At 36.6% G+C, this 12,286-nt stretch overlaps 2 protein-coding genes across 3 annotated transcripts; one reads left to right on the top strand and one right to left on the bottom strand.

Moving 5' to 3' along the window:
• LOC104884634 (thioredoxin-like 4, chloroplastic) lies at positions 1–2,598 on the top strand. 2 transcript variants are annotated; one of them, XM_010669317.4, is made up of 4 exons: positions 1–162; positions 953–1,368; positions 1,471–1,524; positions 2,129–2,598. In XM_010669317.4, exons 1-4 carry the CDS (start codon positions 75–77, stop codon positions 2,228–2,230), a joined length of 660 nt encoding a protein of 219 aa, XP_010667619.1. In that variant the 5' UTR covers positions 1–74; the 3' UTR covers positions 2,231–2,598. The 2 variants fall into 2 exon arrangements, with proteins under 2 accessions (XP_010667619.1, XP_057248392.1); XM_057392409.1 differs by having other exon boundaries at positions 25–162; positions 735–1,368.
• Positions 2,599–10,163: 7,565 nt separating this feature from the next.
• LOC125493963 (uncharacterized) lies at positions 10,164–12,036 on the bottom strand. The gene is made up of 2 exons (XM_048637444.1): positions 11,437–12,036; positions 10,164–10,685 (listed from the first exon to the last, which is right to left on the bottom strand). The coding sequence occupies exons 1-2, from the start codon at positions 12,034–12,036 to the stop codon at positions 10,164–10,166; spliced, it is 1,122 nt and encodes a 373-aa protein (XP_048493401.1).
• Between the last annotated feature and the right edge of the window lie 250 nt (positions 12,037–12,286).

The raw sequence follows: 12,286 nt of genomic DNA on the forward strand, positions 1-12,286 counted from the left end.
GACTTTCAGGTCGGGTCGGGTCGGGTCGGACTAAAGAAAACGGAAATACCAAGAAAGAGGAGCGGATAAGGTGAATGTCACCTTGTGCCCTGTTGATCACTCGTTACAATCTCTATCTCGTGGCGGGAACACCATCTTTAGCTAAGCATCACCTCCGCCCAGGTTAGCCAATTATATCCATTGTTTGGTTGATCTGTTGATTTCATTTTTATTGTTATGTTTCAAATAAAGTAAGTTTCTTTTATCTGCATTCTAGTAGCACCTGCAATGAAATTGCAATCTTCACTTTGGATCCTTTCTATTAAAAAAAATGCATATATGGTAGTTGATAGTTGTCATAATTAGCAAGATAATTTGCACAACTTTAAGATATGATCTATATAGATGAACTAAAATTAGTGTCTAATCTATTTTTCCATCCTACAATTTTTTGGAGAAGAATAATTACCCATTAGTCAAGGAAAAAGAAGGTTTAATTTGCTGTAGTAATTTTAAAAAATAAAAATAAAGTGAGTTTCAGCACACAAAAAAAAAAAGGATAATAATTCAATATAAAACATTTACTTGTGAGTTTTCAGTTTTCACCCATATTATCATTTTCAAATGGATCTTGTCACGTTTATATATCTGGCATGAATATGCTTTTCAATTGTGGTAAGATTAAGATATATATAATTGGCAATTCATAATTCTGGTACTTATATAAGTTTCCTAATTCCTCACATCTGATGCAGATCATACTTGAAGACATTTATAATTGGTAATTCAATTGTTGCTTCTTTTGTGTTGAAGATTTTTGGGACATTATATTAGATATGTTATGATGTTGTGATGATATCAACATTATATAGATAATATTAACAACATTACAGTATCATCATTTTAGCTCTGATCATGCCAATAGCAGGATCTTTAGTGGGTCAATCTTACCATTTATATATATGTAAATCAGCAATTTATACGGGAAACTACTATAATGGGCAATTGGATTTCACAACTTCCTCAATACTCATGTTGAGACCCGGTAATACTTCGATTATTAGGGGGTTAGTGGGTTCGGTTTCCCTGATCAATGGCTTGCGTATTAAGCAGCAGTTGTTGAAGTCTGTCAAAAATGAAGACCAAGGGATTTTACTAGATGATGATGATGAAGATGACGATGTTTGTCCTGTTGAGTGTGTCAGAGAATTCAAAACTGATGAGGAGTTCTTAAAAATTTTAGAGAAGTCTAAGAAGAAGAACTCTTTGGTGGTCGTAGACTTCTACCGCACATCTTGTGGCAGTTGCAAGTACATCGAGCAAGGATTTTCTAAACTCTGTAAGGCTTCCGGTGATGATGATGTTCCTGTCATTTTTCTGAAGCATAATGTGAGAATTTAGTCCATTATTTAGCTTTCAGTCTTATATATTTCCCTCATTCAACTAGATGTTTAGCAGTTGATATAAGTCATTAATCATTGTTTGTTGCAGGTTATGGATGAGTATGATGAACAATCAGAGGTTGCTGAACGACTTCGAATCAAGGTCATAGCTAATTTCTTATAGTCTGCAAGACTGCGCTACTTATTTTGCTGTTTTACAGTACTTTTGGTTAGCCTTTGTCCAGGGCGGGAAAGGGAGGGAAACTAGGGAAGGAAAGAGGGAAGTGAATATGTTTGTTTCAATTATGTTTACGAATGATAGAGTATAAAACTATTCCTAGGATTCTAACCATCAGCTTAAGCTTTTGGTTAGAGTCCCAGGAATAGTTTTATACTCTATCAACAAAGTCATACTATTCACTTGTAACTGTTTACTTAATATGATCTATTCGTCCCAATATCCGGATTGTACTAAACTTCTTATCTGTAACTTAACTGAACTCAACCCAACTCAAGATGAATATAACTAATACTGATTGAGGTATCACAATTAGACCCAAATATCACAAGTGACTCAATTCGAATTTGAACCATGTGCCCACTTCGAGTTTCAATTACAGTTCTTAGATTGCATTGCATTGCCACACAATTATTCTGCCTTATTCTTATCAATCAGTACACTTTGTTTTTACTTACTAGTACAGCTAACCTATTACCTCAAACAACTTTGAGTTGATGACCATACAATGGTTCTTTGAAAAATGCAGACAGTGCCGCTCTTCCACTTCTACAAGAACGGGACTTTGCTCGAAGCGTTTCCGACCAGAGACAAAGAGAGGATCACAGAAGCAATCTATAAGTATATGTAATCTCCTGCACCTCAAGAGAGTACAAACTAGCTTCTTCAACTATTTTTTTGTCAATATATATTATTGGTTTAATCAGGATGACTAGATGTCCTTACATGATACTTCAGCCAATAAATTGGAGTGGTTGTTTTTATAAATGCCAAATAGAATAAAAGTACTCATTGTTTGACCTTGTATAAAGATGCCCTTGATCTGGAAAGTCAAACTTGTTAGTAAGGGGCAGCGTCCTGGATCCTACTGATAACTACTTCCTCCTTTTCATTTTAATTGTTACACTTTTACATTTTACACTATTCACATATTGCACTTTGACCCTCGTCTGTAACTTATATGTGAATAAAAACATAGTCATGTGAGATCTTGTTAGATTCGACTTACTATGTATTTTATTAATATGTACCTTTTATAATTTTTACAAATACAAAACTAGAGATATATAGAGTCCAAGTTTTGTATTGACATGTGTGAAAAGTGTAAGTGTGTAGATTAAAATTAAACGGATGGAGTATTAAGTTGTACTACCTCCGTTCTTTTTCTATTGCAATAATGGGTTTCTACACATTTTTAAGAAAGTGAAAAAATGGATAGTTTAGCATAAATGTACCTCTTTAGTTAAGTAGAGTATGAGAGAAATCAATTTTTAATAAAGTAAAAGCAACTTTATGAAGCAAAATGAGTAATTAATGAAATTATTAAGATAAAGTAACGACAATATTGTCAATTAATGTTGCTTTTTTTACAAAAACTGGAATTGTTGCAATAGATGTGAAACTACCCAAAGTAACAATTGTTGCAATAAAAAAAGAACGGAGGTAGTAATAGCTAATTTATCAGTAAGATAATAAAATGAGAATTTCCCTTAAAAAAAATAAAATGAGAATTATGTATATTTCCTTCGTTCTAAAATAAATTAAATATTTACTATCTTAGTATTCACTTTTCTCTATCTCTCTCCTCGACACACGCATCTATTTTTATCTTTTTCTCTATTTCTCTCCTCTACAAAAGCCCCATATCAAGACACTATGTTTTAATTGAAATAGAACGGATGAAGTATATCTTTACTAAAGTGAAGAACAAAAAAGGTTAGCTTTGCGACTTCCCAGAATAGTAGTTCTTTGTTGGCTCTCCTCCTAATTAGGTCGAGCATTTCTATAGAATCAAATCAATCAATACCGACCAAGAAAACCCATCATAACCATATAAACTTGCGAGAAATGATAAATCAAGTACAGGGATTGGATTCAAGAGACCACACACACCCTTTTTTTTTTATTGGGAAATTAAGTCAACCCAAGGACTAACTCCTACCAAGACTAACCCCTACCAAGGCTACTAGCCTTGTAAGAACTACCAGCATATTGGCTGGTAAAGCATGCAAAGCATACTAAGGAAATATCCCAACATAATGCTGGGGGTAAGGATCGAACCCCTGACCTCAAAGATTAGAGGGGAGTGCTCTACCACCTGAGCTAGCTCCTCATCTTTACCTTTTTCCTTCTTTAAAATAATACTTCCTCTATTTCTATCACTAGTAGAATAAGTGTTTATTGATGCGGTCATTAAATGGCCTATTCCAATAGTTTTTGCCGCAAGGGTATAGTAATAGGTAATTAAACTATTATTGTTGTTTTAACCCGCAGCAATATTACAACGTATTTCTGCGATTTCTAGCAAAAACTACAGCAATATGGTTATTTTTTATTCAATGATGATAAACCAAAAATGAGACACATTTAGCATTTGGTAAGCTAAAACACCAAATTTGCCACCAGTCTTCTTGACTTTTAGGAGGTATTTGGTAATTTATGGTTTTTGCTAAATGTATCAATGATATGCTTGGAGACTTCTGAGAATACTTTTTTTTTTTTTTGCTAAATATGTCAATCAAATTGGTTTTTAACTAAACTTAACCAAACTTTTAATCTTTGATTTTTTTTTTTTGTTACTTTATGAATTTGGTTTTTAACTTAACAAACTTTTAATCTTTTTGTTACTTAACCAAACATGTTTCACTCTTTTCAATTTACGCAAGTATATTGTAAACAAAAGATTACTCCACATTTTTCATTAAGGATAACCAAACATGTTTTGAACATAAAGGGTAACCAAACATGTTTTCAATATAAACTTAAAAAGAAAAAAGATGCATTCAAAATATTTTTAACTTAACTTTACCAACATTTCTGCTCTTGTTTTACTGTTCCATTTCATCCACAACCCCTTTTTCTACCAGTGTCCTTGATGTTGATGCCCCTGCACCTGATGCCCCTAGTGGTGTCCCTGATGTTGATGCCTCTGTACTTCCCCCGCCCTGCATCTGATGCCTCTCGTGTTGTCCCTGAAGTTGATGCTCCTCCTCTTGTCTTCTCCTATGCTTCTTCAACAGCCCACAAAGGTGCCTTCACTTGTTCTTCTAGCTTCCATTGTGCTTCCAAATTTTCTTATTGACATGTGGTAGGTCGTAGTCATTCCCACCACTACATTTGAGTATTTCATTCATGACATATTATAATGTCAACCAAACATTTCTTCGTGTTTTTTAGTCCAATTCATGGAATGCATTATGGACTGCCTCCAACATTTTATCCATATCTCCTGGCATTTTTTTAATGAATTAAAAACTGAATACTCCTAAAAAAAATCCAAGATCCATTATATTTAGATTTGGACTGTTAGGAGATTGTCGTAACAAAATGAATGTGAATCCATCTTACTAGTAAATCTGCTGCCACTGTGGATCCTCTAGGTCATGTGGGCTTTAGCATTATATTGTTGAATAAAAATGGTTTTTGGTCCCCCCATCTTGTGGCCATTTTTCTTTAATGGCAAGAATTATTTAATTGATTAAAATATCTCTTGTCACTTTTTGATTGACTGACTCAACAACTTTTGTTACCATATATAGTCCCCCTACCCTTGTTTTTTTAAGGATCTATTGGCTTATTCTTGGTATATAAATGGAAATATACCACTTTTCCAATCAAAAGTGCACTCCCCAGCACTATTATACCTAGGTCTTGCAACACAAGCTATGAACATTACCTTGGTATAAATTTGCTTGAACTAGCTGCCGTATACTATCCTTTCTCATTCTGTGCTAAGTAAACTCTTTTTTTTTTGTTGGTTAGATAAAACAACTTCTCATCTAACACTACAGAATCATACATTGGGTAATATTTTCTCTTGGTTTGTGGTGTGTTTTCAATTAACAAATCCAAGATCCAATGCAATCTTGTTATTTCGTTTGCATCTTTTAATTTCGGGTGAAGAGCATTTTATTTTTTCTAAATAGGTAAGCAAAAAGAACATTAGACTACCCTTCTCTCGAGGGGGAACATCTAATGCATCTGATATAAGAATAGATGAGAGAAAAGAATTAGAAAATGGGGAAATAACATAAGGGGAGCTAACTAAGTTACACAAATTAGCTATCCGATCCGCAGCTCTGTTAATTAGCTTCGCGAAAGATATGGCGAACTTGGAATGACGTGACGTGGTGGAGCATGAGCTTCGAGTCTTGAATGATAGTAGCAATTTTCCAAGGTATGGACCAATGATTTTCGGAGAGCTTTAATTACTAGGAGGTTGTCGCCTTCGATAATAAGATTTTTGATTCCTAGTCCTTGTGCAATCTGAATACCTTGATGAAGAGGTGAGGCTTCGGCAATTAGGACGGAGGAGCTTCCAAAGTTGAACGATGTGGCTTGAATGAATGTACCTTTGTAGTCTCTGATGATGACGCCGCTGGCTGCAGAGAAGTCCCAGACTGACCTGTCAAAGTTGAGCTTGAAAAAAGCCTGGAGAGGTGGTCCCAAGGAACAAGGATGGATGGGTGAGGAGTATTGAGGGGAGTGGTGAAGGAAAGGTGGGATGCTCCCTGTAAGGGAGATCTCGTATCATGGCATGAATCCACATTAATGCGGGTTATCCATTCCTCAGGAGAAAAGATAACACGATGGATGACGCGATTGGCACACCGATTTTCATTTTGAAAGATAATGTTATTCCTTTATTTCCAGATACTCCAAAGGAACATGATACATTCTATTAAAAAAAATTTACCTTTAGAGTCTTTCCCAAATTGGAGTATTGTTGGGAAGGTTGTTAGCGTCGGATACTAGGCCGTTACTTCAGCCAAATACCATAAGTCTCGTGTGTGCACACAATTATAAAACAAGTGATCCATAGTTTTTGAATGGTTGTTACAGGCAGGGCAAACAGAAGTTGGTATAATTTTGCGGTTAAACAGTATGTCCCGAACATGTAAACTGTTATGACAAATTTGCCAAATCAAAATTTGCAGTTTAGTGGTATATCTAATTTCCATATCCACCTAAAAGGCCATGGCGGAAGAGAGGGTAAATCGTGAGAAAGCGAGGAGGCTGACTTAACTATGAATTCCCCATTAGAAGTGGGTCCCCAAATGGGTTCATATGACAAGTTGTGAGTGGGTAGCGGAATGCCTTTAATTTTGTCAATAAGGAATCTGGGTAGAATTGGAGAAAGTTTGGACAAATCCCACGAAGGCCCGATGGAAATGAAATGAGCTAATTTTATATCTGGATCGATTGTCGAAATGTCGCAATTGAGGACAGTACAAAGGTTTTCTTGACCGATCCAATTGTCAAGCCAGAAAAGAATCTTTTGTCCATTTTCAACTTTCCATGTTATTCTTTTCCTGAAAAGTTCTCATTGAGCTAAGATTTTCTTCCAAATAACAGCGGCATTAGGTTTAGGCTTTATTGAAAAATACTCTTGTTCAAAAGATATATTTGGTGGATAAGGGTGGACCAAAAATTCTGTTTATTAGAGATGATGTTCCATCGTAATAATTTTGTGAGAAAAGCTTGGTTTAACGATTTTGTACATCTGAGGCCTAGGCCATCTTTTGACTTCGGGGCGCAGGTTTTGTGCCATGCAATAAGTGGAGCGTTTTTTTATGTTTGATTTGACACCAAAAAAAACTGAAAGCACGTAGTATCTATGGCTTTGCAGATATCAGTGGGAATGAGAGCTAAAAAGCAAGAGTATGCTGGAAGCGCTAGGTTTTTCTGAATCAGCGTGTGTCGCCCAACTTTTGAAAGATATCTTGATTCCCAAAGCTGAATACGTTGGAAATGAGGAAATAAATTGAGAGAAATACCTGGATAGGAAGAACCGCCGGAAAAGAGAAAAGACTAAGAGCGAAAATTGCCGGAAAAGGTGAGCAAAGTCCTCAAATGGTGGAATCTCACCAAAAAATTGCAGTTTGGAGCCAGAAACCACCAGAAAATGCCAAAACAGCACTGGAGATATACGAAGCACTGAAGAGCAGGGAAACCCAGAAAATTTTCGTCGAGAAATATCGAAATTTTTAGTGTTCCAGAACCGAAAAGTGAAAACTTGAAGAATGAGAAACTTTTTGAAGTGATTCGAGCACATGTTAGGCGATTCTTGAGCAATACAAGCTTCGGTTATGGGGATTTGTTAGAGAAAAATGAAACAAGCAAGAGAGTTTTTGAACGTAAGATAAAAAACTCAGAAAAGGACAACTACTCTGGTATATATATGCACGGATAAACGGTTGAGATTAAAAGAACTCTCCAACTTCTCTCCAGATTTATGCCAAGTGTCATGACGAAGTTAAGACCTAATAAAGTATTGGGGGGGATTTTTGGAAAAGTAATCACTAATTTTTCAAAATGCTTAAACTCCCTACAGCGACACGTGGCATCCAACGAACCAATCTCTTCGAAAAATCAAACACGGCAAGAATGGCTTGTGTCCACCAACAACATCCTTAGCGGTCAAGAACCCAAATGATGATAGGGGGGCTAGTTGTATGGGTATAACCCAAGTATATTAGCGGATCCCTATGACGAGTCCACTAGCATTATCATGAACGCGAGCATGGAAATGTCATCCACAACTCTAGCAAGTCAGTTCACCATCGTGGTCCGACAATGTTGGTGGTCGCCTAATAAGACAAAGTATGGGAATCTTCCCACCTGTCAAATGCGTCACAACCATACACGTGTCGAAGGTTTACACGCCCTGTCAGAGGAATAGTACTTCTATAAATACCCTACTAGTACTATTATGTAGGTACATTCTCTCTCATACTGAAAATTGCTTATCTCTCTCTCTCTCTCATTTCTCTCTCTAAATCCTAGTTGGACAAATACTGACTTGAGCGTCATAGGGGGTTTCCTCGCAACCACCCCGAGGGTAGCTCACGTTTGCTTGCTGTGCAGCTATTCACCAAGGACTTCACTCTCCGAATCTTTGGTGGACTTCCCTTAAAGCCGCTAACCGTTTCATAACTGAAACACCATTTTAAAAGCTCTTAAACATATCCTACGTGACACATGCTTAGGCTTCTACTAAATGCAAATGGCACTATGGCAGACTTTACATCGGAAATACACATTTTAAAGACAAAACCACATATGTATGTGTAGTTGTGTGGGTTTAATTTATTTACACATCGTGTTTCTGAATTAACAAAGTATCTTGGAGCAATGACCTCTTAGTTTCGCCTTTATCATCGCAGATAGTAAGGATATCTCGTCAGAATCAGAACAAGTACTCAGATCATCATCACTATCGTCAACGGGAAGATGGATAATCTCACTACTTGCTTGTAATATCAACATGAAATGAACTACTATATCATCATCTTTATTACAGTATTTGAGTTTATTTTTGGGGAAGTAGGAGGGTAGCCAGGATCATTGACGTTCCCATGTAACAGGGGAACATTGTCCATGATTCCAAGCAAAAAGAAGAAGAAAGAAAACAAGAAGCTAAGCATTATATAGTGTGGACAAATAATAATAATTATACACAGATTATGAGTTAGCTTTCTAATGCTACCTGAAATCTGAATCAGATAGATGTTACCAACTACGGGGTATTTATTAGCTGGATTATATTTAATTTTTCAGCAAGCTAAGTCCGGATGCTAGCCTACTTGCTTTAAAACTAGAGTACATACAGTAGCAAATAGATTAAAGAAATATTACAATATTGACTTTAGCTTACTTTTTTACCTTTAGCGAAATTGTACTTGTAATGCTGGATTTTTTTTTTTTTTTTTGATAAGTAAGCAAGCTTTCATTGAAATTTAACACATTACACCTTATCATTCCTAAGAATAAACAAACCAACTAGGTTGGACCCTTCATCTCAAAGGAATGAAACATCTTTTAGAATTACAAGAAAATAAATCCCCCTACAAATTGCTGAACCAACTCACATGGCTCCTACTAATCTTTTGTGGCATCACTGTGCCAATTTTCATCTTGACTATTGTTCTGAGCTGCTTCACTATATGCTCCACACTTGGAATATAAGCATTCCAATAACTGCTATTCCTAGCTTGCTAGATAAAATATGTCAAAGCTGCAAGCCCAGCATAGAACACTTGTTTCACAAATTTGGATTTCTTAGACTGCTGAATCCATCTGATAAGATCATGAAATGTGGTTCTTGTTGTTGTAGTCCCCATACATCTCTTCAGTGCCAAGAGACACTTCTCATTGTATTAGCATTGAAAAAATAAGTGAACATGATCCTCAGTCCCATTACTGCAGATTAAACACCTATATGAGCCACAATCTAAGCCAGCCTAGCTATTGTCTGGAGCTTGGATTGAGCTGCCAACCAACTTATGAATTTGTGTTTAGGAACGCTCAGTCTGTTCCACACCATCTTATCCCAGGTTACCTTCTGCTTGTCTCCTTTGATTTTATCATATACATCTTGTATAGTGTATTTGGGCAACAGAGACATCTCAGCTTCAGTATAGTGTCTCTTCAATTCCTCTTTGATCATATAGATTCTCTTCCAATACCAGCTAACACCTCCCTTAGGAGAGAGCTCCACCAATTCTCCCCTTTCACATACACAAAGTGAATCCATTTGATCCATACATTGTCTTGTTTAGAATCTATGGCCCAGACATACTTACATAAACAAGCTTATTCCAGGCAAGCACATCTCTAAATCCAAGTCCACCACATTGCTTACTCCAACATAGTGAGTCCCACCCTACAGCCCCTGGTTTGTTAGAGTATGCATCTCCAGTCCACAAGAAAGCCCTGCAGATCTTGGAAACTTCATTAAATACACTTCTTGGCAGAATGAACACTTGGGCCCAATACTTATGTAAACTCGGTAAAACTGAGTTACTAAGTTGAGTTATAGCAATGTAGGATAAATTCCTAAAGCTCCAAACTCTAATCCTAGCTATCATTTTCTCCACAATAATATCACATTGAGCTTTTGAGATTCTCTTGGAGCAAATAGGTACACCAAGGTATTTAAAAGGAAGAGTACTCGTCATGAAACCACAAGCTTGCATGATTCTTTGTATATCATCCTCTTTGATACCGCATGTATAGAAAGCAGACTTTTGCACATTAGCTTTCAAGCGTGAAGTTGAAGGAATAGTTTGAAGGCACTCAACAGCCTATACACAGATGGAAATTCACCCTTGCTACACATGATAAGGTCGTCAGCAAAGCACATATGAGTTAATTTCATCTCTTTACATCTAGGATGAAATTTAAGTGGTGCCAATTCACTCATTTTATGAAGTATTCTAGATAATTACTCCATACACACCACAAATAAGAAGGGAGACATTGGGCCCCCTTGCCTCAATCCTCTAGCAGCTTTGAAATAGCCCTCCATATTGTCATTGATCATCAGAGAATACATTGGAGTAGTAACACAATTCATAACTAACCTAGTAAAGTTCCTAGGAAAGCCTAATTGCATCGACATCTCCTGTAAAAACTCTCAATTTACAATGTCATATGCTTTTTAATGTCAATTTTTAGCATACAACTAGGACTCACTTTTCTTCTATTATAATGCTTAACCATGTCTTGGATAACCATTATGTTGTGAACTAACCTTCCATGAATAAATCCTCCCTGATTTGCAATGATCAAATCAGGTAAGATCGGTCTCAGCCTTCCACATAATACTTTAGTGACACATATATACAATGTATTACAGCATGATATTGGTCTATATTCACTAACATTTTGAGGGCATCTAGTTTTAGGAATTAGTGTTATAGTGGTATTATTTAGCTCCTTTAACATTCTACCTCATTTCCTGTGATGTCCCAGCTATCCCTATAGAAGAATGTGCCAAATCCATCAGGCCCTGGACTTTTATCACCAGGCCATGGAAAATAATACTCTTTTCACCTCCTCTGCTGTATATGGAGCCTCCATTATTGCCTTATGATCTTCAGTGCAGAGTGGGCTTGTTTGAACCACTTCAGCCAGCACAGAAGTCTTATGCTGTTCAGTACTCCTCAGCAACTTCTTATAATATTCCACAAATGCTTCAATCACCTTGTCATTATCTTCATGACATGTACCTTGCTCATCAAATATACTATATATTTGATTTTGTACTCTTCTAGCTTTTATTGATTGATGAAACAATCTGGTGTTTTCATCTCCATCTTTTAGCCATTCCACCTTTGCTTTCTGCTTCAAGAATCCCATATACACTCGATGTTTCTCCTTATACTCCTGCACTGCTTGTAATTCCTCCTCTGCATTCTGTGTTAAACCATTCTCAGCCTGATTCTGATGCATTTGTTCTTGCAACACTATCATTCTTCTATAAGCTTGCACTTCTGCTGCTTGCAGATCATGGAAACCATTCTTATTGAGCTCCCTCAAAGCTACTTTCACATTTTTCAACTTCATTAACACTCTAAATATCGTAGTGCCCTGAATACTAGCACTCCAAGCTCTCCTTATTACTTCTTTATACTGAGTAGCAGTCCTCCACATAGTATAATATCTGAAAGGCTTCCTCCCCTTCCTTCCATTCTGATGCAGTGTAATAAGTGCAGGAGAATGGTCAAATTCTCCTTCACTTTGAAAACACACTTCAGCTGTACAATACCCCTCTTGTCAGCTACTGTTAGCAAGCACTCTATCCAGTTTGGAAAATACTCTATCTACTCCATGTTGCTTGTTGTTCCATGTGTAGAAGTTACCAGCTGCTTTAATATCCTCCACATTACGATCCCTCATGCAT

The sequence above is a fragment of the Beta vulgaris genome, chromosome 1 (assembly GCF_026745355.1).
Source record: "Beta vulgaris subsp. vulgaris cultivar EL10 chromosome 1, EL10.2, whole genome shotgun sequence".
In the NCBI taxonomy this organism is placed as follows: domain Eukaryota; kingdom Viridiplantae; phylum Streptophyta; class Magnoliopsida; order Caryophyllales; family Amaranthaceae; genus Beta; species Beta vulgaris.

Coding starts and splice junctions, on each gene's coding strand:
- LOC104884634 (XM_010669317.4), top strand. CDS start 75: ATGTCACCTTGTGCCCTGTTGATCACTCGTTACAATCTCTATCTCGTG. Junction 1,369..1,470: donor TCATTTTTCTGAAGCATAAT/GTGAGAATTTAG, acceptor TGTTTGTTGCAG/GTTATGGATGAGTATGATGA. Junction 1,525..2,128: donor CTGAACGACTTCGAATCAAG/GTCATAGCTAAT, acceptor TGAAAAATGCAG/ACAGTGCCGCTCTTCCACTT.
- LOC125493963 (XM_048637444.1), bottom strand. CDS start 12,036: ATGTGGAGGACTGCTACTCAGTATAAAGAAGTAATAAGGAGAGCTTGG. Junction 10,686..11,436: donor CTCCATATACAGCAGAGGAG/GTGAAAAGAGTA, acceptor ATCTGTGTATAG/GCTGTTGAGTGCCTTCAAAC.